The sequence below is a fragment of the Hemicordylus capensis genome, chromosome 2, assembly GCF_027244095.1.
Source record: "Hemicordylus capensis ecotype Gifberg chromosome 2, rHemCap1.1.pri, whole genome shotgun sequence".
In the NCBI taxonomy this organism is placed as follows: domain Eukaryota; kingdom Metazoa; phylum Chordata; class Lepidosauria; order Squamata; family Cordylidae; genus Hemicordylus; species Hemicordylus capensis.
This window is the reverse complement of record NC_069658.1, coordinates 25,621,167-25,646,161: the sequence shown is the minus strand read 5'-3', so window position 1 is coordinate 25,646,161 and position 24,995 is coordinate 25,621,167. Positions and strand designations below refer to the sequence as shown.

General features: G+C 42.9%; 1 protein-coding gene across 4 annotated transcripts in view; it reads left to right on the top strand.

The window, feature by feature from the left end:
• RANBP3L (RAN binding protein 3 like) overlaps positions 1-24,350 on the top strand; it is a 71,269-nt gene extending 46,919 nt beyond the window's left edge. For 3 of the 4 annotated variants that reach the window (XM_053300400.1, XM_053300402.1, XM_053300401.1), the window contains 4 exons: positions 1,101-1,221; positions 3,527-3,669; positions 6,304-6,487; positions 15,343-24,350. In XM_053300400.1, coding sequence (XP_053156375.1) covers positions 1,101-1,221; positions 3,527-3,669; positions 6,304-6,487; positions 15,343-15,386 — 492 coding nt within the window. In that variant the 3' untranslated portion in view covers positions 15,387-24,350. Of the gene's footprint in view, positions 1-1,100; positions 1,222-3,510; positions 3,670-6,303; positions 6,488-15,342 lie in introns of those variants that run through there. The other variant, XR_008317172.1, reaches the window with a different exon arrangement.
• Positions 24,351-24,995: the final 645 nt, after the last annotated feature.

Here is a 24,995-nt window from a genome sequence, read left to right as displayed (position 1 = left end):
ACCTTATCCAAGTAATTATCTGATCTTAAGGATGTTGTAATTTAACCAATCTAACTAGATTCCAGTTCTTACTAGGGATGTGCACAGAACCGGCGAGTTATGGCTTTAAGGGCAGGAGAGGGTGCACTTACTCCACCCTGCCCCACCCCAGAAGCCCGTCGGGGCGGCAGCATACCTCCCTGCCACCCCGCTCTAATGTTATCCGGAAGTAGCTGGACGTAGCAGCTGCAACTGTGCATGTCGCTCGCGTGCGCATGCATGTCGCGTATGTCACGCACATGCACCCAACGTGCGTGCATGAGTGCGACGTGCACGTGACACAGCTGCAGCTGCTACTTCCGAGTACTTCTGGATAACGTTGGAGTGGGGTGGCAGGGAAGTATGCTGCCACTCTGACGGGCTTCTAGCGAAATGTGCACCGGTGGGGGAAACGCAGCTTGGGGGGGGGTAAATGCATCCTCCCTTGCCCTTAAAGCTTCCACCACCACCCCCGCCGTCGAACCCTCGAGCCGGGCAATGTTCGAACTGGTTCAGAGGCCCATAAAAGGGACTCTGAACCTGTTCGTGGACATCCCTAGTTCTTACTTATCCATTCAGACTTTGTAGGTGCAGCTGAATTTCTCCAGTGGTTTGCTGGCACCAATCTAGCTGAGTGTTAACCCCATCTTCAGAAACAAATTGGGCCTGAAACTGCAAAGGCAGCTGCAGAGGGAAGGGGGGATCACTGAAAATCATCCTTGCCCTCTCTAGACATGCAGTAGTGGTCCCCTTGCACAATTTTTATGCAGTATGTTGGAGAAGAGCTAAATGTGGAACTGTTTGTATTTATTTATTATTTATTTATTTAACATATTTTTATCCCACCCAAAACTTACGTCTCTGGGCCGTTTACAACAAAAAATGACAACAGAAAAGTTAAAACGTTAGTTAAAACAAATAAATGTTTAGAAAACTATAAATATTTCTAAGAATATTTAGAAAACTAGATTTTTCTTTTCTTAAAAACATCTGTACTACACGTGTTGTTGTTTTTAAATGTGTTTGCATTGTTTACCATGTTTATGCTGCTTGACAGTTTCCACTGAATTTTTCCACCATAGATCCACTGCAGGCTTTTTAGATTTAATAAGGCATCGTTGTCCTGGACTGAAAGAGGCAGCGGCTGCCTGAGACTTAATGATACGTCCAGCAATCAATGTGGAATGCTACAGTCTAGATTGGGTAAGAATTCTTGTCATCTTCTATCTTTCCTCACAAGTTATTAATGTTGGACATGTGCAACCGTGCCCACATTTTATTTCTATCTATAGTACGTTGTCAAATAATCTATATATTTAATTCTCTAAGTCATACCCGTTGCTAATCCCATGTGTGGCAGTTCTCTCAAGAGTTCGGAGAGCTGCCAGATAGGCTAGTCACGGTATGGGTGGGAGAGGGGAAAATGGCGGCGGCGGCCCAAGAAAACTGCAATGGGCAGCCGGACAGCTGGTGGCAGGACAAACCGGCGGTGGGCTGCACGCTGTGCGGGCAGGAAAAACGGTGGGGGATGGGTGGGCAGGCAAAACGGCTGTGACAGCGGCCGGGGAAGAAGGCAGCAATGCAGGTGGGCGGGTGGGCCAGTGGGTAGGGGAAGGAAGAAGCTGGGCGGGCGGGGGATGGGAGAGAAAACGACGGCAATGGGGGAAACGACGGCAATGGGGCAGTGGGGAGGGAGGCGACGGCAGGGCAGGTGGCTAGAGGCTCTGTGCTCAACCCAGCTAGTTTGGAATATAAAAGCTCCACTTTAGCAGAGAAATGGGTGTGTTAAAGCCCATTAGAATTGTTGGGCTTGAGCACACCTTGCTGTATTGTGGCCTACATAAGGTTAAGGTGCCTTTCAAAGGTGTCTGTTAAGGCCTGATCTACCCTTGCAGGAGAATGAGATGGTAGGATTCTGAGGTGACAGAGTGGAATGTACCACTTTAGGCTGCAGATGGGAGGAGGCAATTATTAAATATTTACCTGACATAAAAACCTCTCTGCTAGACACACACACACACACACACCCCTAGTGCAAATGGGGTACAGTTTTAGCTCAGCCCATATTCTGTTTCCTGGGAATTATTTTTGTGTGGGAATATTTAAAAACATATTCTTCTACTATGTACAGTTCTGAAAGAGGTTCAACATATCTATGTATTGTACCTTTGTGTGTGCATGCCTTTCTTTTTCAGTGTGTAAGCCAATTTTTAGCCCAGGCTAAAAACTGAAAAAGACAAAACGAAACACCATCACTAAAAAAAAAAAAAAAAATCTTAAAGAGGAACTGCAGCAATACAACCCAAACACAGAGTCTGTGAAAGGGCCATAAAAATCGACTTACAGGAGCATCTTACATTACACTAAATGCCCCCTAAATAGAAAAGCCTCTACTAGCCTTCAAAAAGTCATAAGGGAGGGGACTAGATGTGCCTCCCGAGAGCCTGCGTTCCAAAGTCCAGGCACCATGACTGAGAAAACCACATACCCACACACTGCACTTCAGATGTTAAAACATGGAGTAGAATATCCCTGGTAGATCTCAACAGGTGTGCAGTTTTTATGGGAGCAGATAGTGTTTTGAATGCTCCAGAACCATTTAGCACTTTAAAAGTGACAACCGGTACCTTAAATCAGATGTGGAAAACTGCCAGCAGCCCATGTATGTATGTATGTATTGTCATATTTTGTTACTGCCTGATATGTACATCTCTAGGCAGAGTACAAAATTTAAAATATTTAAAAGTCACAGATTAAAATACATGACACAATAAAAACAACTAGCTGGGCATCTGTGCCTCTAGTTCTCCCCGCCCAGCCTTTCCCTTCCTCCAGCTTTCTCCCGCCTGCCCCGTTCCCGCCCAGCTGCCTGCCCCCCTCACCATTTTCTTCCTCCTTCTCGCCCGCCCGCCTCCACCTCAGTTTCCTCTCGGTCCCCGCCAGTCTCCGCCACCATTGCCTCCTCACTTTCCCACCATCCGGCGCTGTCATTTGCCCGCCTGCCACCACCGTATATTCCAGCCTACCAGCCGGCTGCCCATCCCCATCACTATATGGCAGCTCTCCGAACTCTCGCGAGAGCTGCCACACATGGGATTAGCGAGAGGTATGTCTAAGAGAAATAAATATATAGATAGAATAAAATAGCTATTAAAACAAGATTTTTTTAATTATTAAAATCAATTCTAATTAAAAGCCTGCAAAAACAGGAGAGTCTTGATGTTCTTCCTGAAAACAAACAGAGAAGGAAATGTTCTTATTTCAGCAGGGAGCATATTCCAATGTAGATCAAAAAGCAATAATCATGTACTCCAAATAAATATTCTTAGACTCTTTGACATAGTTATGCAGTTAAGGGGGCTGGGGGATAAACTTGTCATGGCTTTTACACATGGGTTAATGAAGTGACTGAGATCTATAGCATTGCTAGGTAAATCTCCTGCATTGACTAAAGGGGATTTCAATTTCCCTACATTTCTTTTTAATATTCAGTTTCTCCTGCTTATAGTCATGCGAAATCAAGGAAGTATGAGGCTTATTCTTAACAGCAAACTCTGGACTCAGATGGTCATAGAAAGAGCAAATCGGAAGAGTCTCTGCATCACAGCAACAGACCTGGAGGATTGTTCTATCAAGGTGTTTCTAATACAGGTAGGGCAGAAAAGTAAAAAGAGGCTTTGTAAAGTGCAGTTCTACTTAAAAGTAAAGTGTGCCGTCGAGTTGGTGTTGACTCCTGGCAACCACAGAGCCCTCTGGTTGTTTTTGGTAGAATACAGGATGGGTTTATCATTGCCATCTCCTGCACAGTATGAGATTATGCCTTTTCAGCATCTTCTTAGATCACTGCTGCCTGATATAGGTGTTTCCCATAGTTTGGGAAACATATCAGTGGGGATTCGAACCGGCAACCTCTAGCTTGATAATCAAGTCATTTCCCCACTGCACCATTTAATTCAGTGGGCTTGCTTCTACTTCCCTAGTACAGGGCTGGGCAAACTTGGCCCTCCAGATGTTGAAACACAACTCCCATCATCCCCAGCCACAATAAATTGTGGCTGGAGATGATGGGAGTTGTAGTTGTAACAAGGGATAATGGGAGTTGTAGTTCAGTGCCATCGGCGGGTCAAGTTTGTCCAGCCCTGTCCCTAGGATGCTTAGGATCCTAGTCCAAATGGAAATAGCACTGCACAACTGCATGGACACTGTTTCAAATCATTGTACAACTATCTGGCTGCTTTTCACATTGCACAGCCGCCCCGGCAGGCTCCTAACCACCAGCATACTGCTGTGAAGAATGTCAGCCACTGTTCTTGGTTCTATGTGAGGTTTTGCATTAATGAAATGAATTGATAGGTTGTGGGGATGACCAACATGTTGCCTTTTGATGCAGCACAGAGATACTGCTAAGTATAAAACTCATTACTCTATCAGTGTCATACGGTTCATGCTAATGAGCCGGCATGGTGCAGGGGTTAGAGGGCCAGATTAGGCTCTTGGGAGACCCAGGATTAAATTCCTACTCAGCCATGTAACTTAGTAGGGTGGTCTTGGACTCTTTCTCAGCCTAACCTACCTTACAGGATTGATGTGAGGATAAAATGTGGGGGGATAGACAAAGACTGCACTCGGCATGGATTTGCCCGCCCTCGTCAGGGAAAAGATAACCCACTCCTCACGCCACTTACACCACTGCCCTTTGAGATCTTTGGAAGAAGTGTGGGGAAATGTAATAAATAACTCATTCTCTCCTATTGCTGGTTATCAATATCATACTAGACCCTCATTCTTTGCCATACTCTTGCCAAAGTCCTGTCTCACATACAGCTGTTAAAGGCATAAAGTGTGTGTCCCTTTCTTTTCCTGTTACATGTTTTATGTCTTTAACAGTAAGTGTGGCTTTTCACTATCACTGCTTCTCCATGCTAGGGACAGCTACATGTTAGGGCCTTGCACACAATTTTATGGGGGTGGTTTGAGCAGAGTAAAGAGCTCCTGCCCTGGTTTCCACAGACAAGCAGACCCTCTGTTTGGGTCTGCAGGTTGAGGACCCAGACAATCCAGGCAGCCTTGGTCTCCATTTTTGAAATTGGGAGCTGGGTCTTCCAAGGATCGAAAGAGCTATCCCACCATGCATTGCACTGGGAACCCTCTTTACAACATCAGCTGCCCCATGAAGGGGCAGGAAGCAGCACCAGCACTACTGAAGGCATTATTTGCAAAGGACCAAAGAGTGTGCTGTGCAGAGTGGCCCGTTCAGAGATGTAAGATAGAGCCCAACAGCACTCTACTACATACATGGCTGCTTACTCATGGGGACTCCTAGAAATGGCAAATGCACCCACATAATCAACACACCAAGCTAGGATAGCTGCTATTTTCATCCTACTTCAGTAAAAATGAAAAACAAGGTACAGGATCTGGGCTACCCACAATTGAGTGAGCTGAGTTGGAGGGTTTTGCATGGGTTCTCAGAAGCCTGCAAACCTGGACTGCATGCCTCCTACCTTCATTTTGATAATCATGTGAACAGCTGCTAGGGTTGCCAACTGTCCCTCATTACGCGAAATGTCCCTCATTTCAGGGATGAAATGTTGGTCCCTATAGGGACAGCATTTGTCCTTACTTTTGGTGGCGGAGTGAGCAGCTTCTTTATTTTTGAGAAGTTTTGGGTTGAAAAGTGGTATAATTTGAATATGTTCTAAATAATAATAATGCTGGCATTATTCAAAAACATATAATTCAATTTTCAGTTTTAATTTGAACCTAATAATTGTGGTTTTTAATCTGACTTTAAAAAATTATTTAATTTTATTACTTTTATTGTATCTGTGTCTATCTTATTGTTGTGAGCCACCCCAAGCAGTAGTGCACTGGAGGGGCGGGCTATAAATATTTTAAATAAATAATAATAGATTTAATAATAGATGTCAATGATAGGCTCTTGATTACCATAGCATACACCCCCCAGCCCCTCCCCCCCAACTTGTGTCACTCATTCTGGCAATGAAATGTTGGCAACCCTAACAGCCCTGATGCATTTCTACCTGCCATGCAGCTGTTATAGGCACGGAGCATCCCCGGGGGTGGGGCTCAGTCTTAGAAGTAAATTGCAATTGTAAGTCAATTAAATATACTTTTGCATTTGGTGTTGTGTTTTTATGCTACAAAAACACATTGGCCGTTCTCTCTCAGCCAGAGGCTCTGTTCTTTCCAATAATTTTGGGATCTCTTTTCCCATTTGCTCCGCCTTTTCATCACGGGTTCATGTTTTTGTGTGTGACACAGGCAAGCTCCAAAGATGCTGACTCTCTGTACGCAGCCATCCATCACCGCCTGGTTGCGCTGAGAAGCTCTGCTGAGCAGGAAGGTAATGCCAACCAGGTGGAGCCAGAGACAGATCTCCAGCCACCCAACTGTGACAGTGATGATGAAGAGAATGAAGAAGTGACTCAAGTAAAACACAAGTCAGGTGAGCAGAGCCTCCTCAAACTACAGCTTCGTGTTTGCATGATTCTCCTGTACACTCTGGTTGCTGTCTGCATGAAATATCCATGTGCACCTAAGTCTGGGGCAATGGCTATGTTGCAATGGTGCATAGCACAGTCAATGTTATTGCATACCTGCCAACTTGTCCCTATTTTCCAGTTCAGGCGAATGGAGAAATAGGGACATGTTGGCAGGGATGCTGTTCACTCCCTTGTTTTTCATACTTGGCTGGATGTGCACTCTTGAAGGAGAAGGGAGATCATGCCACCTCTAGAAAGTGGTTTGTTTGTTTTTAATGAATGAGATGAACAGATTTCCTGTTCTATTCCTTTATTCTGTGAGTTTGCTCTGCCCTGTGTTCCATTCCTCATAGGAAGCTGATTTATACTGAGCCAGACCATTGGTCTACCTAGCTCACTATACAGACTGGCAGAGGCTTCTCCAAGGTTATCGGCAGGAGCCTCTCTCAGCCCTGAGGGTCCCATCCAGCCCTCTCTCAGCCAGTGCAGGTGCTTTCCCCAAAGCAGCCCCATCCCCCAAGGGGAGTATCTTGCCATGGTCACATGTAGTCTCCCATTCAAATGCAAACCAGGGCAGATCCTGCTTAGCAATGGGGGATAATTCATGCTTGCCAGCTAATGATGCAGCAGGGAAATGACTTGATTATCAAGCCAGAGGTTGCTGGTTTGAATCCCCGCTGGTACACCTATATCGGGCAGCAGCGATATAGGAAGATGCTGAAAGGCATCATCTCAATCTGTGCGGGAGGAGACAATGGTAAACCCCTCCTGTATTGTGTGACACACTTTGTATTCTACCAAAGACAACCACAGGGCTCTGTGGTTGCCAGGAGTTGACACCAACTCGACAGTATGCTTTACCATTATCTGTACCACAAGACCAGCTCTCCTAAATTCCAGTTGAACTCCAAGGATTTCTAAAATTCATTCCAGAATTACAGCATGCACAGAGTCTCACAGCTTTCAGTTCAGTGTTATCTTCCCCTCCCTCTGCATTTCTGATTCACACGGGTCAACAGATATACGGATTAAGCATCACAAAAATGCAATTAGTGTATTCAAACATAATGATTGTGTCAAGATTGTGTGGTGGTGGTGGTGGTGTGCGGGGATTGTTTTGCTGACATGGATAAATTCCGTCCAGTGGAGAGTCTTGTCAGGACTATGGAGTAATTATAGAAATGTTGGTGAGCAAGCTTGGAGAAGAGCTTTTTAACTTCAGCAAAGCCCTTCCTGAATAAGGGGCAAAGCTCCAGAGCCTCAAGAGTTCTTCTATGAACCGGAGGTCAGAAATTCACCAGCTTTCCTTCCCTGCTCCCCATCAGCCCCCTCTGTTGTTCTAAAAAGGAAGTGTCTTTTATTCATCTACCACAAAGGTAGATGGGACAGCCCTAGCTTCATGGTACAGCACATATTTTGCATGTAGAATATCCTGTGTCCAATCAATGGCATCTCCAGTTACAAGAATTGTAGATGGCAGGGCTGGGAAAGATCTTTGCCTGAGACCCTCAAGAACTGTTCTGTGTAAACTGACAGTATAAGACAGCTTCATATGGCCACACTGTAATGGTTCTCATACTGCAATGTTAAAAAATGAATGTGGGGACAATGTAAAAAGGTGTGCTGGAGCAGAGAACTGAATGAGAGAACTGAATGAGTGAAAGAACATCTCCTCCCTTAACTAAAGGAATAATTCTGAAAACTCTGTGTACTTGCCAGAGGAAGATCATAAAAGGCTGCAATTTGTTTGCACAGTTGAAGGTAATATCCATTCCAAGGGAGTGCTGATTTGCAAGTTAAGCAATCATGTTGACAAGCAAAGGCCTCTGACACAGATTTAGGAAATAACAGCTAAGGGTCAATGAGCAATGATAAGTGAGGTCACAATCCCTGGGGGACATCCTATTGTGCAAATCCATTCATTTTGATGGACTCCCCAGTGGTGTGTAAGTGCATGCATGGATGTTTGATGCACAAGATAAAAACAGTAGAGTGATATAAATTCTGATGATACCTTCCAGTCTGCCCTTGCAAATTCTTCTTTGATTAAGCTCCAGATTATTGCTGACACCCTAGTCCCGTTATCAAGCAACCTTTTTAAATGCTGTTTTAAAATATTCTTTTAAAATTTTTAAATTGTTGTAATGTTTTAAACTTTTTGTTTTTGTTTTAACTAATGTTTTACTTTCTGTTTTTATTTTGTTGTAAACCGCCCAGAGACGTAAGTTTTGGGCGGTAAATAAACCTTGACAAAGCCGCTGACTATGTCCACTTATTCTGCGTATCTTTCATGCCAACTTCCCCTGATGTGATAACATCAAGGCATGCAATACCACTTTGCTGTGCTTTCAACCCACCTATCATCCTTTGCAAAATATTTCATGCCAAGCTAGCGCTGCTAAATTTGTTTCTGTGCCTTTAACAGTTATCTGACAGGCAGACTAGTGAAGCTTTTACCATATATGCATCTTCATGCCGAGGAAAACCAGATCAGCTGATTCTGTCTGTTATAAATGTGTTAAAGGCACAGAGACTCTGCCCATAAAAGGGTATGTCAGGAACAAGACTGTGAAGCTTTAATTTAACAGAAGATCTATTCCTTTTATAGTTTAGGCAGGGGCTTCTAAAAGGATAGGATCTGCTCTCCTCCATGTTAAAGAGGTGTGTGTGTAAACCCTTCACGTTAAAAGGATTTGCTGCAATTCTACATCTGAATTGCTTTTGATGCACATCCCTAGTAAATTGCAAGAGATTGTAACATTGATGTAAAGTTCAAATGTATACAAGTTAAGCACAGCGATCATTTGCAGCAAGTGATAGCATTTTCTAGGTTTGCTATGCTAATTTCACAACTGTAGTGGAAAAGAAAACCATTGTCTCGATGGAGATCGGAACAAATAGAAATGAACTATTTGGAGTGTCTCTCTGACATTCTTATAGTCAGAAGAGTATAAGACTATACAGGTATATAGTCTTGTATATATAGACTATATATATAATTTCTGATTTCTGATAATCTGCAGAGTAGCCTGGGAAACTGAAATGTTCACCTAGTGTGTCTGAACATTGCTATTTTTGATTACAGATTTTTATCCATCTATTCTTTTGCATAGGGTCTGTCTAGTTGATATTTATTTTAACTGCAACATAAATTATGATGGAAGATGTTATGAGGTGTCTAGGTGATGGGAGATATTATGGGGTGTAATTCCTTAGTACCATCTGTTGACAATCCATGAAAAAACTGGATTTTTCTCAAGTCAGAATTAAAGTGGTATTGAAAAGACATTGCTATTTCACAGATAGCCAGCAGATGGCTCTATGAAATTACATGAAATTACATGTAGACGTCCCGTAAAATCTCTTGTTGGAATTTGTACTGAAGCTGGAATAAATTACCATCTAGAAAGGTAGATCTCTGTAGACTGCAGAAAAGCATTGTTGGGTGATGGCATAATGTCACATTGGAGGGCAAGCAGGTGAATGAGCTCTTAATGGTATTAGGCCCTCCAATAGTAACCGAGTGGAAACTTTGTTGTATTAAGGGCCATTATTCTAGTTTGTTTGTTGCAGTCCACCATATTTCTTCTACCATATAGCTAGTACTATGAATATTTATATACTTCTCTGTCTTCAACCAAAATTCTCAAAGCGGTTTACATAGAAAAATAAATAAAACATAAATAAGATGGTCCCCTGTCCCCAAAGGACTCGCAATCTAAATTTCAACTATGCTTGAAATTCTTTTGAATTAATAACTCAGTGGCTGCATCTGGTATCTTTGTCCACAATCCAATGAAGCTATATCTCTTTCTATCCAAAAGCAGTCAGGATTTTCTTCTGTTTCCACTGCAGCCATTTACACTGCCGAAGAGCCAAGCTACTTTTCTGTTCGCATTTTAACATTTAGAACAAAAATTGATTGCTTCCTCAGCATGTGGGGGAATCTTCAAAGAAACTCCTGATTCTTCAGTCTTTCCCCCTCCGGACCACCTGAAAGTATGCTAGCAACCACTGTTGGACTAAGTAATACAACAGGAACCAGTTTTGGTCTAAAAGAATGAAGCCTTTGGAAAAGCTGGCAAGCATGACTGCTTAACGTGCTCAGAGTACTCAATATTCCCTTTTGCCTTGTTCTCAAGAGGCCTTTTGTTCTTGCTTGTAGAGCTTGCCAGCTGAAAAACTCCAGTATTCTAGTGAAAGCTGTGATCATTTCAACTCATTGTTCTGTTCATGAGGACACACTGTTATATATCTTAGTTATACTTGAGTCCTCCTTTCTTTCTTTCATTTATTATGACATATGCATATGGTGTATAGATTTTGAGATCACACTTCAGACAGAAAAAAACCTGTGCATTGTGAAGAGCTTACATACAAGATGGAAGAGAGGGGCTTAATCGGCCGCCACACATTCCCAAAGGCTTCCTGCCCCACCTTGCAGGATCCCACAAAAGGCTAGCAGGGTTGTTGCACAATTTCTGCAGTGCCATTTGCCAGCCAGCTCTTGCTTTCTGTGAATAACCCCAAGCTTTTCATTAGTGCTTTTCTGGTGGCAAATGAGGAAAAGGGGTGGGTTATTTGCAAAGAGCCAGAGCTGGCCAATAGGTGGCACTGTGGAAATTGCACAAAGTCCCTGCTGGTCATCTGACCAGCCTATAAGATCCCTCTGGGAAAGAAGACACAATCCTTTGGGAGTGTGTGGGGGCTGAATAAGCTGTCACCTCCAACTTGTGCGCAAGTCCTTCACATCTCCCCAGCCTTCTGATCATGGAAACAAGCTCCATCATACTTATAGCACTTCAGACAAATACTGTAAACATGAAGAATGGGCTGTATAAGGATGGACAAACTGAAGTTCAACCTAGACAAGATGGGGATGTTTCTGATTAGTAAATCTGCTGATTTGGGAATTGGAGTATAGCCTGTGTGGGTTGTGACTGTACTCCCCTTGAAGATTCAGGTTCACAGGCTAGGGCTGTGCCTGGACTCAGCTCTGAACCTGGATACTCAAGTGATGGCTGTGGCCAGGAGTGCCTGTGGGAAGTTTTCTTGGTACACCAGCTGTGTCCATTCCTGGAAACTGCAGATCTGGACAGTTGTTGCTTCTTGGTTGGACCTTTTTGGGAAAGTGTTCAGAACCTTACAACATAATTGACACAGTCTCATTAAAACACGAATACAACAAAAACAAAGGACCTGCAAATGGACCTGCATGGTGTGGCCAGAGTGCTGACAGGAGCTAGTTATAGGGATCATGTCACTTCCTGTTAAAATAACTGCCCTGAGTCCTAACTGGTTTCTGCATGTGATTTAAAGTGCTGGTGAAAGAGGGTTTTCTCTGTGCCCTTACCCAAGCTGTGGAACTGCCTCCCACAGGAGGTTCAGTTTGCCCCCTCTGTTGGCTTTTCACAGCCAAGCAAAAGCTTTTTTTTTTTTTTTTTTTTGGCAGGCATTTGGAACATAGGGAGGTCATTCACATGACCACAAGTGGGTGGGATGGGAACAGTTTTCCCTCTAACAGGAATTCCCAGATGTTGTTGACTACAACTCCCATAATCCCCAAGAAAAAGCCATTGCAGCTGGGGATTCTGGGCACTGTAGTCAACAATACCTGGGAATCCCTATTAGAGGGAACACTGGATGGGAGTAAGGCAAATGCCTACCTGCCTTCCCCAGATGACCATTTACCCATCAGTGCTCTGCTGCCCATGCACCCACATGAACAGCGAGCCCAGCAGTGATCGGGAGGGGGGGAAGCAAGCAAGAGCCAGCAGGCATCCCACAATGCACCATGAGCAGCGCGTGCATACTACTGGCTACTCCTTCCCCCCAGCTCTATCATAAAGATGGCTGCTGGCAGCCCAGGAGCAGCTGCCGGCAGTGCGGCGTCCCAGATGACCAAAGAGTGAGGTAGGAGGTACGTGCTTGTCCTCCTACCTCACTTTAAATCAGGGCTACCAACCCAGTCAGGGCTACTCAAAGGAGGAGCAGTAGGATTAAGAGTGATCCCAGGGCCCCAGACAACCAACCCTACCTGGATTAGCCATGACCTACCCAGGTAGGGCTGGTCGTGAGAATGGACTCAAGGACATATAATTCTCTGTGTCTGCTGCCAGTGCTATGATCCTCTGTTTTGATAGCATTTGTGTTCTAATGGGACTGTGTTAATTATGTTGTAAGCCACCCTGAGTGCTCAATTGAATGGAAATGTGGGATATTTTAAATAAGTAACTAGCTGGATCAGGGCCAGCGTGCATTGGCACACAGGAAAGTTCCATCAAGCTAGAGACAGTCATGCACACTGGTCTCTGGATGCTGACCAATGAAATATAAGTAGAGGGTTCTCCCCCCCCCCATCACTCAAAGTTCCCACAGAAAACAGCAAGGCACTTGTTTGGAAAACACTTTTTCTGAAGGCATAAACAATAGTTTTACACTCTATTATTCACGGTGCTGATGGCATTCATAAAACATTTTCTAAAGATAAATTATTCATGGTGTAGCAGAATCCTATCTGTTGTGATCTTGATCAAGGTGTCATGATTGCATTCTTGTTCACAAACTGCTTGCATACGTCTTATCAGGTGTAGCTCCACACCAAGCAATTCTAGAAAAAAACTGCTTTATTTCAATAATTGACCCCAAGCTGTGCTAAGAATTAAGTTATTTCTGCTCATCTTTTTTTGTGTTTGAAAGCTATTTTTCTTCAATAGATAAGTACTTACGTAGTGAGTTGCAAATGTTCATAGAAAAGTTGCAGTTTCTCCTAAAATTAAACATCCAGCTGTTGCTTACTTGCATGTTTATTTAAATACTTGAAACTGGAGTGTTACAAATATCTGTGACATAAATAACGTATTTATATTTTTCTGGATATTGGTTCATACACTCTTCTGAGAATCAACAGTGGGAGCTGTGAGTTCTAAGTTGGGAACAAAAGCAAAATAAACAAAAATCTCGGGTTGTGGCTAAGAGAGAGTGATGGGAGATGGATCAAGTTTGGCTCAGGAGTAGAAGGCATGAGAAGTGTGTGGGGGAGAATTTAAATCAACGTCTTATTTAGTAGAGAAACCCAGGCTGACGAGAACAGAGCTCATAGAGGAGAGCTGGAGGCAATTGCTTAAGATCTAAAACAAGTAAAGGTTTATTTAAAGAAGTTACAAATGTAGATAGAAAACCTGCACCAGTAGTGTACCTACACTACTTGCACCCTGTACTAGCTACCTCATGGTGGAAGGAAGAAGAAGCAACAGAGAGAACAAAGAAGAGAGTGTCCTAAGAGTATCAGCCAGTCACAAGAGACTGGAGTACAGAGAGAACAAGGGGGCAGTCCTACACTCCCTGCCTCTACTCCTAATATCCCTAGTGGTCAATAGGAGTATTGGTGCTGAGAGCTGAACTTGTTGGAGTCATATCTCCAACAAGAAGCTCTTGAAAAAATACCTGGATAAGAGGGGAGGAGAGCTGGTCTCTGGAGTGGGCGTGGTATGTGATAGTAAGGTGGACCCTGCTAAGCTGGGTCCACATTGGTCTGCATTTGCATAGGTGACTTACATGTGAGCTACATCTGTAAGATATCCCCCTTAATGTAATGCGTGTTGTCGAGTCAGTGTAGACTCCTGGTGACCACAGAGCCCTGTGGTTGTCTTTGGCAGAATACAGATGAGGTCTACCATTGCCATCTCCCACGCAGTATGAGATTATGCCTTTCAGCATCTTCCTATATTGCTGCTGCCCAATAGAAGTGTTTCCCATTGTCTGGGAAACATACCAGTGGGGATTCGAACTGGATTTTTTTTTAAATTTTCCACCTTTTGGCTAGATAGACCAATGGTCTGACTTGGTATATGGCAGCTTCCTATGTACCAAACCTAGACCTCCCAGGAGGCTGATAACCATTAAAAGGCAATCTCTTACAATAATAAGAGTGAAAAACAAGAACTGGATCCAGCAAACAGGAACACAAATGAAGTAATAATAATAACAATACACGTGCCCCTCTCTCTCTCACTTGTTGGCTGAACTGTGCACCTGCGCATGATGTCACGGACATGCAACTTGCATAGTCAAACTGCGCATGTGTGCAGTTCGGCCAGACGGTGAGAGAGAAGAGGGCGTGCTGGCTGGCCGGAGAGACCCGGCCCAGCCACAATGCCGGCCAGCTCCACACGGGGGCAAAGATAAGAAGTGGTAGCGGGGCAGGGGCATGGCGGAGCAGGGGTGGCAGGGAGGTCTGCTTGGGAGGCCCCCTGACCCTCTGGGCCCAAGGACATTTGTCCCTTCTTGTCCAATGAATGCTATGCCCATGAATACATGTATCTGAATCCAACCAACCTCCCTTTTCCCCTGAGCAAAGGGGTGAAGGAGACAACAATTTGAAGTGGAAAAGTGGTATAAGAAAGATTAAGTACCCTTCCTTCAGCCTGCTTTTCTGCTCCACACTGTTCCACCCATACTGGCTTTTTCTAGAAAGAAAAAAGGGGTAGCCGCATAGTCTGCTGAAAATTCTTCTTAACCCCCATATATTTTAAATGATAGAAATACTGTTTCTACAGATGGTTGTTGGCACTTAGTTTAGTATGGCACATGGGCAGTTTAACCGTGTTATGACTGAAGTTGAAGGTGGAGGGGGGGAACCCAACCTAATTTTAGTGACAGGTAGTATTAATTGGCTATGTGACAACCTCTTCCACAAATGGTTGTCTCACATGAGATTTAGTAGTCTGAATTCAGACAGTAACATCTTATGTCATATAGAAGGTTGATGTAGTTTTTTCTTCTGTGAAATAACCAATGACATTGCATTCTCTTTCAGATCATTCTCAATGGATTCGCAGACAACCAGCAGTCTGTTCATAACAATTTTCTACCTCCAATACAAGCTACAAGAATGGAAAGTCTTGTTAAAATACTGCAAGTGATCTCATAGCATCAACAAATGAGGAAATTCTGTGTATTTTTGCTATAATTAAAGGACAAGAATGAACTTTTCAAGGTGGACGTAGGAGTACTTAAAAGTTCATGGAAGATGCACTTTAAGCGTTCCAGTCAATATTCCTTTTATTCAAATAGGAATATGAGAATGGCCCCAATTCTTTGAGAAACGATTTTTTAAGCTTTGTAATGAATCAACTTTAAGGGCAATATTAAAGGAAAAGATAAACTTAATCCAGGTTCACTCATCATATTGATGGAATTCATCATTTATCTATGAATTACTGAATGTGTTATTTCTACATAGATTTATCTACAGAAGGGCTATCCATAAAAATCTGCGTAGTATCCACTTTGGGCACAGTTGTTATAAATACTTTTTTAATGTTCAAAGTCTGATATTCAGCATATGATATTTGCACCTTTTCCCCCCATGCACAGAACCCTAGTTTAGGTAACTACCCCAATCCAACAAATACAATCTGAATGTAGAAACAAATGTTTGCAGGTGCATATACCATAAAGGTAAAGTGTGCCATCAAGTCGGTGTTAACTCCTGGAGACCACAGAGCTGCACAAAACCCTTTTTTGTACGTGTGTGTGAGGAAGACTGAACTGAGCAACATGGGGAAAACAGACACAGGTACATAGGAAGCTGCCTTATACTGAGTCAAACCATTGGTCCATCTAGCTCAGTATTGTCTTCACAGACTGGCATCAGTTTCTCCAGGGTTGCAGGCAGGAGTCTCTCAGCCCTATCTTGGAGATGCCAGGGAGGGAACTTGGAACCTTTTGCATGCAAGCATGCAAATGCTCTTCTCAGAGCAGCCTCATCCCCTAAGGGGAATATCTTGTGGTGCTCACTCATGTAGTTTCCCATCCGATTGCAAACCATGGTGGGCCCTGCTTAGCAAAAAGGACAGTTAATGCTTGCTACCACAAGAACAATGTGAACGATGGGACTGGGACTATGGGATTGTCCCACAGACACCCCTTGTTGCTTATGCCTTGGACACTGCTTTTCAGTGGTCAGCAGTCTACTTTGGATTGAGCCAAATGTCTGTGTATAATCAATGCATCTAAACTATTTAAAAGATAATTTTCTTTATAAGATAAGCCATATTACTGGCTATTAATATTGTGTTGAGAGCAAGAGATCTCGTTCTGCTGCAACATCATTGCAAGGTTTGCTGAAGACTGTGAGCAAAATTATGCTTGGAGTTTTCAGGTTAGCATGTAACAAGCCATTGTTATTACAAATGCATCTTGTTAGCCTTTTTATTATTATTAAATATGCAGTTACATAGACAGTTGTATCATTTGCATGTGCAAAGGGATAAACCAGAAATATTTCTCAGTCTCAACTACTCCTGAAAACTTTGCCTTACATGGATGAGATATCCTAATGCTAAAGGTAAAAGCTTTATTATTAACTAGAGGCAAACTTAAAAGCAAATATGTTGTTTACTAAGAATGTACCTCTCAGCTTAGCACACACAATGGTCCAAAGAGTGTGTCCAAACTGACTGACTAATACAAACTAGTCTGTAAACTACTGGATTTTTAGAAGAAAGAAATGCAAGGGCTTAGGGAAAAAGTTGGCTGGCATCCAGACTAATGTTGTGTGTGTGGAATAATATTTTGCACATCCAGTAGGGGAGGGGCGATTTTCACTAATCTCTTGCTTTTGCAGTCCCTCCATGCCTCCTGAAAATATTTCCCTGATAGTCCCAATGCCCTCGGGGACATGTCTTCAGGAGGCATAGGGGACTGCAGAGGGAAGAGGGGACTGGCAAAAAATTTCCCTCCCTCAGCATGCACATTAGTCTAGATGTCAACCATCATATCCAGTGGCAGTTCCCAGTGGCTAATGCATCCTCCATGAGTCAGTACATGAAGCTCAGCCATCTTTTGTGTGTCTAGAAATATAAGGGGTGTGTGTGAATAAATAACATGAATTTAAGTAGCATCAAAACTGCTTATTCCAGAAACATTAACACACAACATTTTCCAGTGTGACCACTTCCTGTCTTAACACATTAATTCCAGTGACATAAGGACATAGGAAGCTGCCATATACTGAGTCAGACCATAGGTCTATCTAGCCCAGTATTGTCTACACAAACTGGCAGCAGCTTCTCCAAGGCTGCGGGCAGTAATCTCTCAGCCCTATCTTGGAGATGCCAGAGAGGGAACTTGGAACCTTCTGCTCTTTCCAGAGCGGCTCCATCCTCTGAGGGGAATCTCTTACAGTGCTGACGCTTCTAGTCCCCCATTCATATGCAACCAGGGCAGACCCTGCTTAGCTAAGGGAACAAGTCATGCTTGCTACCACAATACCAGCTCTCCTCTATCCAAGACAATGATTGAGAAGCTTTTTTATTCTACCAGAGAAAAAGGTTTTTGATAATGCGTGTAGTCAATTATGCACCATATTTATTCACCAGTTTATAGGTTCATCCACTATGTCTGTGCAACTGTTTCTGAACAATTCGCACCACTTGTACAATTTTTTTGATAAACAATTGTCTCCATATTGTGCACACATTTTACAGAAAATTTGACTTGGTTTAACTCCTTTTGACAATAAAAATTGAATCTGACAGAGGAGCCACCATTTTGAAAACTCTGTGACAATATTGCCAACTTTATATGGACACAATGGCCTCTTCTCACAACCAGTGAGAAGGACTAGAGGGTGGGCTGTGGGGAAGGCTGGTTAAACCTACCTTCCCCACAGACGAGCAGTCCTTCCTTGGGCAGGCAGATCACCCGCCCAGATGAGCACTAGCTCCAAGGGTCGGGGTGCCAGGATGCACCGCATTATTAGGATACCCGACTCCCCGAGCTGTCACTGACACATAATTGGCAAAACGGGGTTAGGAGAGCGCTCACTTTCCGACCCCCCTTTTGAGGAGAGGCTCCACAAGTGGGTTTGCCGCCGGGATCGGACGTGAGCCTGGCGGTTCACACACACATGCAAAACCAGGCTGGGCTCCCTTAGCCTGGTTTTGCACACACGTCTGAATGGCCTCTATGAGTACTATGTTCAGACACGAATAAAGGTATGTAGGAACTTGGTCCTCTAGCTGTTGTTGAACTCCCAGTTCCATAATCCCCAGACACAATTTATTGGAGTTGGAGTTCAACAACAGCTGGAGGGCCAAGTTTGCCCACCCTGTGTGTCGTAATTGGTATGTAGTGGGTATATATGGCTGCAAAAAAAAAAAAAAAAAAAAGTAACCCCCTTATTTATTGAAACACGCCCCCCCCCCCACACACACTTTGTATATGTTTCTCTTAGTTTACAGAAAACACTTCTCATGTGAAATTTTAACATCATTCTTCCTCACTGCTCTCTTGCTGTGATGGGCTATTTCTGCCCCCATTTTACTTATCATGAATTAGGACTGCTATCCAAAATCCTTTTATTATTTATTTATTTATTTATTTACACAGACAGATGTTATTGACTGGTTTGTTTTATCCAGACATCGAGTCCTTCCCAAGGACCTGGGATGGCTGAATTTTATTATTTTTATTACAGCAATGTTGTTGCTGCTGTTATAGATATTGTCGCAGAATATAGGCTGTTCCCAGTAAAGCTGCTTTTTGTAATTGGCTGCTGGTGATTTCTGTGGCCCCTATGGTGTTGAGGTGTTCTTCAAGTTGTTTTGGAATTGCACCTAGGGCGCCAATTACCACTGGGATTATTTTGGTCTTCTTTTGCCACAGCCTTTCAATTTCAATTTGTAGATCTTTGTATTTGGTGATTTTTTCTATTTCTTTTTCTTCTATTCTGCTATCCCCTGGTACTGCTATGTCGATTATTTTGACTTGTTTTTCTTTCTTCTCGACTACAGTTATATCTGGTGTATTGTGTGGCAGATGTTTGTCTGTCTGTAGTCGGAAGTCCCATAATATTTTTGCATCTTCATTTTCTACAACTTTTTCAATTGCATGGTCCCACCAATTTTTGGCTACAGGTAGCTTGTATTTTTTGCAGATGTTCCAGTGTATCATCCCTGCAACTTTGCCATGCCTTTGTTTGTAGTCAGTCTGTGCGATCTTTTTACAACAGCTGATTAGGTGGTCCACGGTTTCATCCGCTTCTTTACAAAGGCGGCACTTGCTGTTTGTGGTTGATTTTTCGACTTTTGCTCTTATTGCATTTGTTCTTAGTGCCTGTTCTTGTGCAGCCAATATTAAACCCTCTGTTTCTTTCTTCAAGTTGCCATTCTTAAGCCATTGCCAGGTCTTGCTGATGTCTGATTTTCCACTTATATTGTGCAAATATTGACCATGCAGTGGCTTATTTTTCCATTTTTCTGCTTGGTTCTTGACTTGTTCTTTCTTATAGGCCTGCTTTGTTTCATTGGTGTTGAATAGTTTCTCATTATTGACCATTTGAAGTGCATCTTCTTCACTGTCCTTGATATATTCTTCAAGGCCTCTTTTCTCCTCCTCTACTGTTTGATGGACTTGCAGCATTCCTCTTCCACCTGAGCTGCGAGGGAGGTATAGCTCAGGGATTCTCAACGTTGGGCCCCCAGATGTTCTTGGACTTCAACTCCCATAAAACCCAACCAAAGGTCACTGGGGCTAGGGATTATGGGAGTTGAAGTCCAACAAAATCTGGGGGCCCAACGTTGAGAATCCCTGGTATAGCCTATCTACATCACTGCGGGGGCGCAGAGCATGATGGTCATTATTTTCCTGGTCTTACGATCTAGCATCTCTAGCTCTGCCTGGGTCCAGTCTATTATTCCTGCAGTGTATCTGATAACAGGTATAGCCCAGGTGTTTATGGCGTGTATGGTGTTCCCACCATTGAGTTTGGACTTGAGGATTTTTCTAACTCTCCTGATGTATTCACTTCCAATTTTTCTTTTAACTTCAGTGTGTGCGATGTTACCAGCCTGGAGAATGCCCAAGTATTTGTAATGTTCTTTCTCTTCCAGGTTCTTGATCTTGCTTCCACTGGGCAGTTCTATTCCTTCTGTTTTTCTTATTTTTCCTCTGTTCATTATTAATGCAGCACACTTGTCTAGTCCAAACTCCATTGCTATATCGCTACTGAATATACGGACAGTGTTTAGCAGTGATTCGATTTCTAACTGGGTCTTTCCATACAACTTCAGATCGTCCATGTACAGCAGATGGTTGATTTGACTTGATGTTTTAGATGTTTGGTATCCGAGGCCTGTTTTGTTTAGTATTTGTGAAAGTGGGGTCATGGCGATTACAAACAACAGAGGGGATAGTGAGTCCTCTTGGAAAATGCCTCTTCTAATGCTAACCTGTCCAAGTGTCTCACCATTGATTGTTAACTGTGTACTCCACATGCTCATTGCTTTTTAAAAAATAAATATCTGAATGTTTTTGCTGACACCAGTTGTTTCTAAACATTTTAGTATCCATGTGTGAGGCTATGAGTCAAAGGCTTTCTTGTAGTCAATCCATGCAACACTTAGATTGGTTTTTCTTCTCTTGCAGTTTTCTAAAATCATTTTGTCAATTAGCAGCTGGTCTTTTGTACCCCTGGTGTTCGGGCAATTTCCTTTCTGTTCAACTGGAAGCTGTTTGTTAGTTAATAAGTGTTGCATCACTTCATCTGCTATTATTCCAGTTAATAATTTGAACATGGTTGTTCAAATGGTTATTATTATTATCATGGTTGTTGTTATTATTTATTTGATTTTGCCTTTTGATAGCCCTTCTAAAAATCAACCTCTATTTTTGGGTGGGAAAATCTATGGCCCAAGTCTAACCATGTCCAGAAATGGGTTTTTTTGAGTTCCTATATAAGAGGCCTCCATCACAGCAAGACTGTGAGGCTATTCTCACGACCAGTGAAAATCGGGCTAGGAGAGCCTAGCCCGATTTTCGCTGGTTGTGTAAACCACCGGGCTCACAGGCAAGCCCGGTGGTTTACAAGCAGGTAATCCGCTGATTTGCCCCTACCCTTAAACCCACTTTGCGGAGCAAGCGCTCCACAAACCCGGTTTTTAAAATCGTGTGTTGCTGCAGCGCAACTCCCCGCCACGGCAATTCATGAGTAGACCCTCGACCAGAAGGCTAAAAAGCAGCCTCCCGGCTCGGGGGGTCTCTCCAGCATGCCCTTGCGCTCACGCACGGCATGCTGGAACTTCTGGGGGCCACGTGGCCCCCGATCCCTGCAGCCCCCGCTGGCTCCATGACGGAGCTGACAGTCATGTGGGCGGCCGATCTGGCTGCCCAGGGCTCTGCAGGAGCTCATCTGCAGGGAGAGCGGGCTAAGCCCACTCTGCCCACTTAACCCCATCTAGCGGTTCCCACTGATTGTGGAAACCAGCTCTGTACTTCTTACTCCAACTTCCCTGCTGGTCTCCATTGTCCAAGATGAAACTATCCTAGAGCAAGCTCTCTAGGAATTCTGCATGTAATTCACGTGCCTGGCACTCTTGTGGAGTCACAAGAGTGAATCCACAAGAGTAACAGCAACAGTCCTCCCTGTTGCTGTTAGGGAGCATTGGAGGAGGCCAATACCCAGCACCCAAAAATAGGGCTCTTGACCCATCTATGGGCCTCAGATTCTACCAAACCTTACCAGATACTGGCTGAACCCATGAGTCTAAAGTTTAGTGATTTGTTCAGATTTATCTAGCAATTCCATCACTGAGAGAATTACAACCCAAGTTCAATTCATTTGACTAGATTAGGCATTCCCATCCTTGAGTCCACAAATGATGTTGAACTACAACTGCCATCATCCCCAGCCATAATAACCTTTAGCCCAGTTGTAGTCCAAGAACATCTGAAAACCAAGCTGGGGGATCCCTGACCTAGACTATTATAGCCTCATTCAATCCATCTTGCTCATCTCTTTTTATATAATTGATAAAAGTATTAATAATCTACCTCCAACAGTTTATAGAGATTTATAAATGGGGAGCTGAAAAGGTGCTTTCACATTGAGCAATAGTATGTTCATCAAACTGTAACCGTCCAAATTGTGCCGACAGTGCATAACGGCCCAATTCAGATGCCAAATGGAGCCAGGATTCGATCCTGGTTTTGCACTATATTCCCTAGGCTTGGGTATGTGCTGCCGACTTTCCTTCATGCACAAGTTAGGAGGAGGATTCTACTTCTGATTCTAGCTTAAAACAGCCCAGGATCTGTCATGGCTTCTGAACCAGGTGATCTTGTCTGAAAATAAACCAGGATCTGAAGCTGAGATACAATCCAGCTTCAGATCCTGGTTTATTTGCAAACTTTTGGTTTATCTGCAAACTTGGATGTCCAACTAGGCCGATGTGTAGGGAACAGTTAAGATAATTGTTTCCTAAGAGTAATTACATCAAGTTCTAGGTGTTTTCAGCCACAAGCATGTTCTCTGCACTTCGCCAAAAGTTAGCATTTGTATGGAGAGAAGTTAGCTAAAGGTGCCAAAACTGAAGTGATGCCTTTAAGCTTCTACAAGGAATGTATGCGTTTTTTGGTGTGGTATCCACTATTAACAGGGATTGAGTACAGCCATCAAATTGCTATGGTGGTCCACAGCTTTGGAATCCATGCAAATGACCATGGAATGGATGCATAAATACAGCAAAGGCAAAGCCCATCAATGTAATTTACCAGCTCACACTATTACATCCCTTCCTTTAAACTATCACCCATAAGGCAGATAAACTCTGGAGCAGTTTTTGAATAGTTCCTATCAAAATACAAAGCCATAAACCATAAATAAGCTTCGGCTGTTTGCAAAGCACAGCAGCCAAACTATTTAGCAACAGGTCATAGTGAGGATATTGTACCACTGAGTCTCTTTGATCTATTCCTGCTGCCCTCAAACTCCCAGCCCAATTCAAGGTCTCTGATCTTGCAGTCAAAATCTTGCAATGAGCCTGTCTGAAGAATCTACATACCTCACATCCCTTCTCCATAAATAAGCATGGTGCCACATGCACTGCCCTACAAATAGATTTCACTTATTCTAACAATACAACACCTAACCTGTATCTAGAAGGCACATTTTGATGCCAATCAATCTCACCCCCAGAACAGATTATACCACTTATTTCCATAGGGAAAAAATACAGAATGTACTGACGCACAAACTCAAACTTACGTCTCCAAGTTTATTTGAATCACGGGAGAAAAGCAGAGTAGAAAAATGCAATTGATAAACACATGTACTTGAAAGTTGTTCCTAGGGATTTCAGGGGCACTTACTTCCTGGGACATGTTAAAGTCTACTCATAAATACAGGCACACTCAAACTTTGCACTAAATAAGCTATTATTACAGGTTGTGAAAGAATGCAAATATTTTATTGCTTGTTTTTAGCTAAGTGGGGAGAAAATTAAAATACTATAGTAAAGAGGCCATGTGATTCCATCAGCAGAGCTATACAAATGCTATGAAATTTTATTCTTAATAACTTGGTACTTTTTTAAAAATCACTTTTTAAAAAGTTGCTCATTTAGTAGTAGTAATTATTATTGTTGTTGTCCTATCATTCAGTTCTTTTAAATTACAATATATTATTATATAACAAGTTACCTAATTTTTTCATATTCAGTGTCTTGGATATTATATAATAAACAAGGAAAAAAATAAAGTATTAACACAGACAATGGGGGGGAAAATCAGTCTTGACTGTCTCCTTCAGCACTTCTTGTTTCAAATATTGTATGTGTTTTTCCCTAAAAATTTAGAAGATGCTGCTGTCATTTTGAAAAACATTATTATATTGCCTTTGAATTAAATGATTTAAATTAATGCAGGTATCTCTCCTTCCTTATTAAACACCTTTCTTTTCTTCTTTATTGATATTTGAAAGTATTGGTTCAAAATCTGTTATAGATGTAGACAAAGGCATATAAAAATAGTTATTAATCATTACTGACCACTATCCTGAGATCCTGGTTTTGTTTTGTTAATTTCACTGGACAATTTTTAAATGAATTATACCAGTAATGGCATACATTGCTCTCTCCCCCCACCCCCCAAATACTGACAACAAAATTTCTTAACACTGCAACTGAAGCAATTTAGTAATTCAACACCTGGAAGGACAGTGTGACATCGGAACTGGACCAATTGAGTTAATTAAAGTATAGCTTGAGTTTGCTCTGGCAGGGGATCTTTCAGACTACATCTAAACAGCCGTGACTAAGACTGGAAATGCCATTTTTAATCAGTGGTACAGATTGCCCAAACTCAGCATCTTTTATATTACCACCACGATTGCTGAATTTATGTTTTGTGTATAGCATGGAATGGAAATGGAAAATAACACTTATTTTCTGGAATTCAATCACAATGTTTTGAGTCGATTAGGACAACTTTCTGCATAGACAGGAAGGCTATTATTCACACAAGCAGCCTAGCCCAGGTTAGGCTGCTCGTGTGCAGCGTTGGGAGCCAAGCTGCTCCCAGTGCTGCCCTCTCTCAAAACTCTGCTTTTTACCCTAGCCTTTAGTTGAGGTTAAGGGCATGAGTGTACCCTTAAACCTGGTGCCGGCCAGGGTCTGTGTGAACACTCGG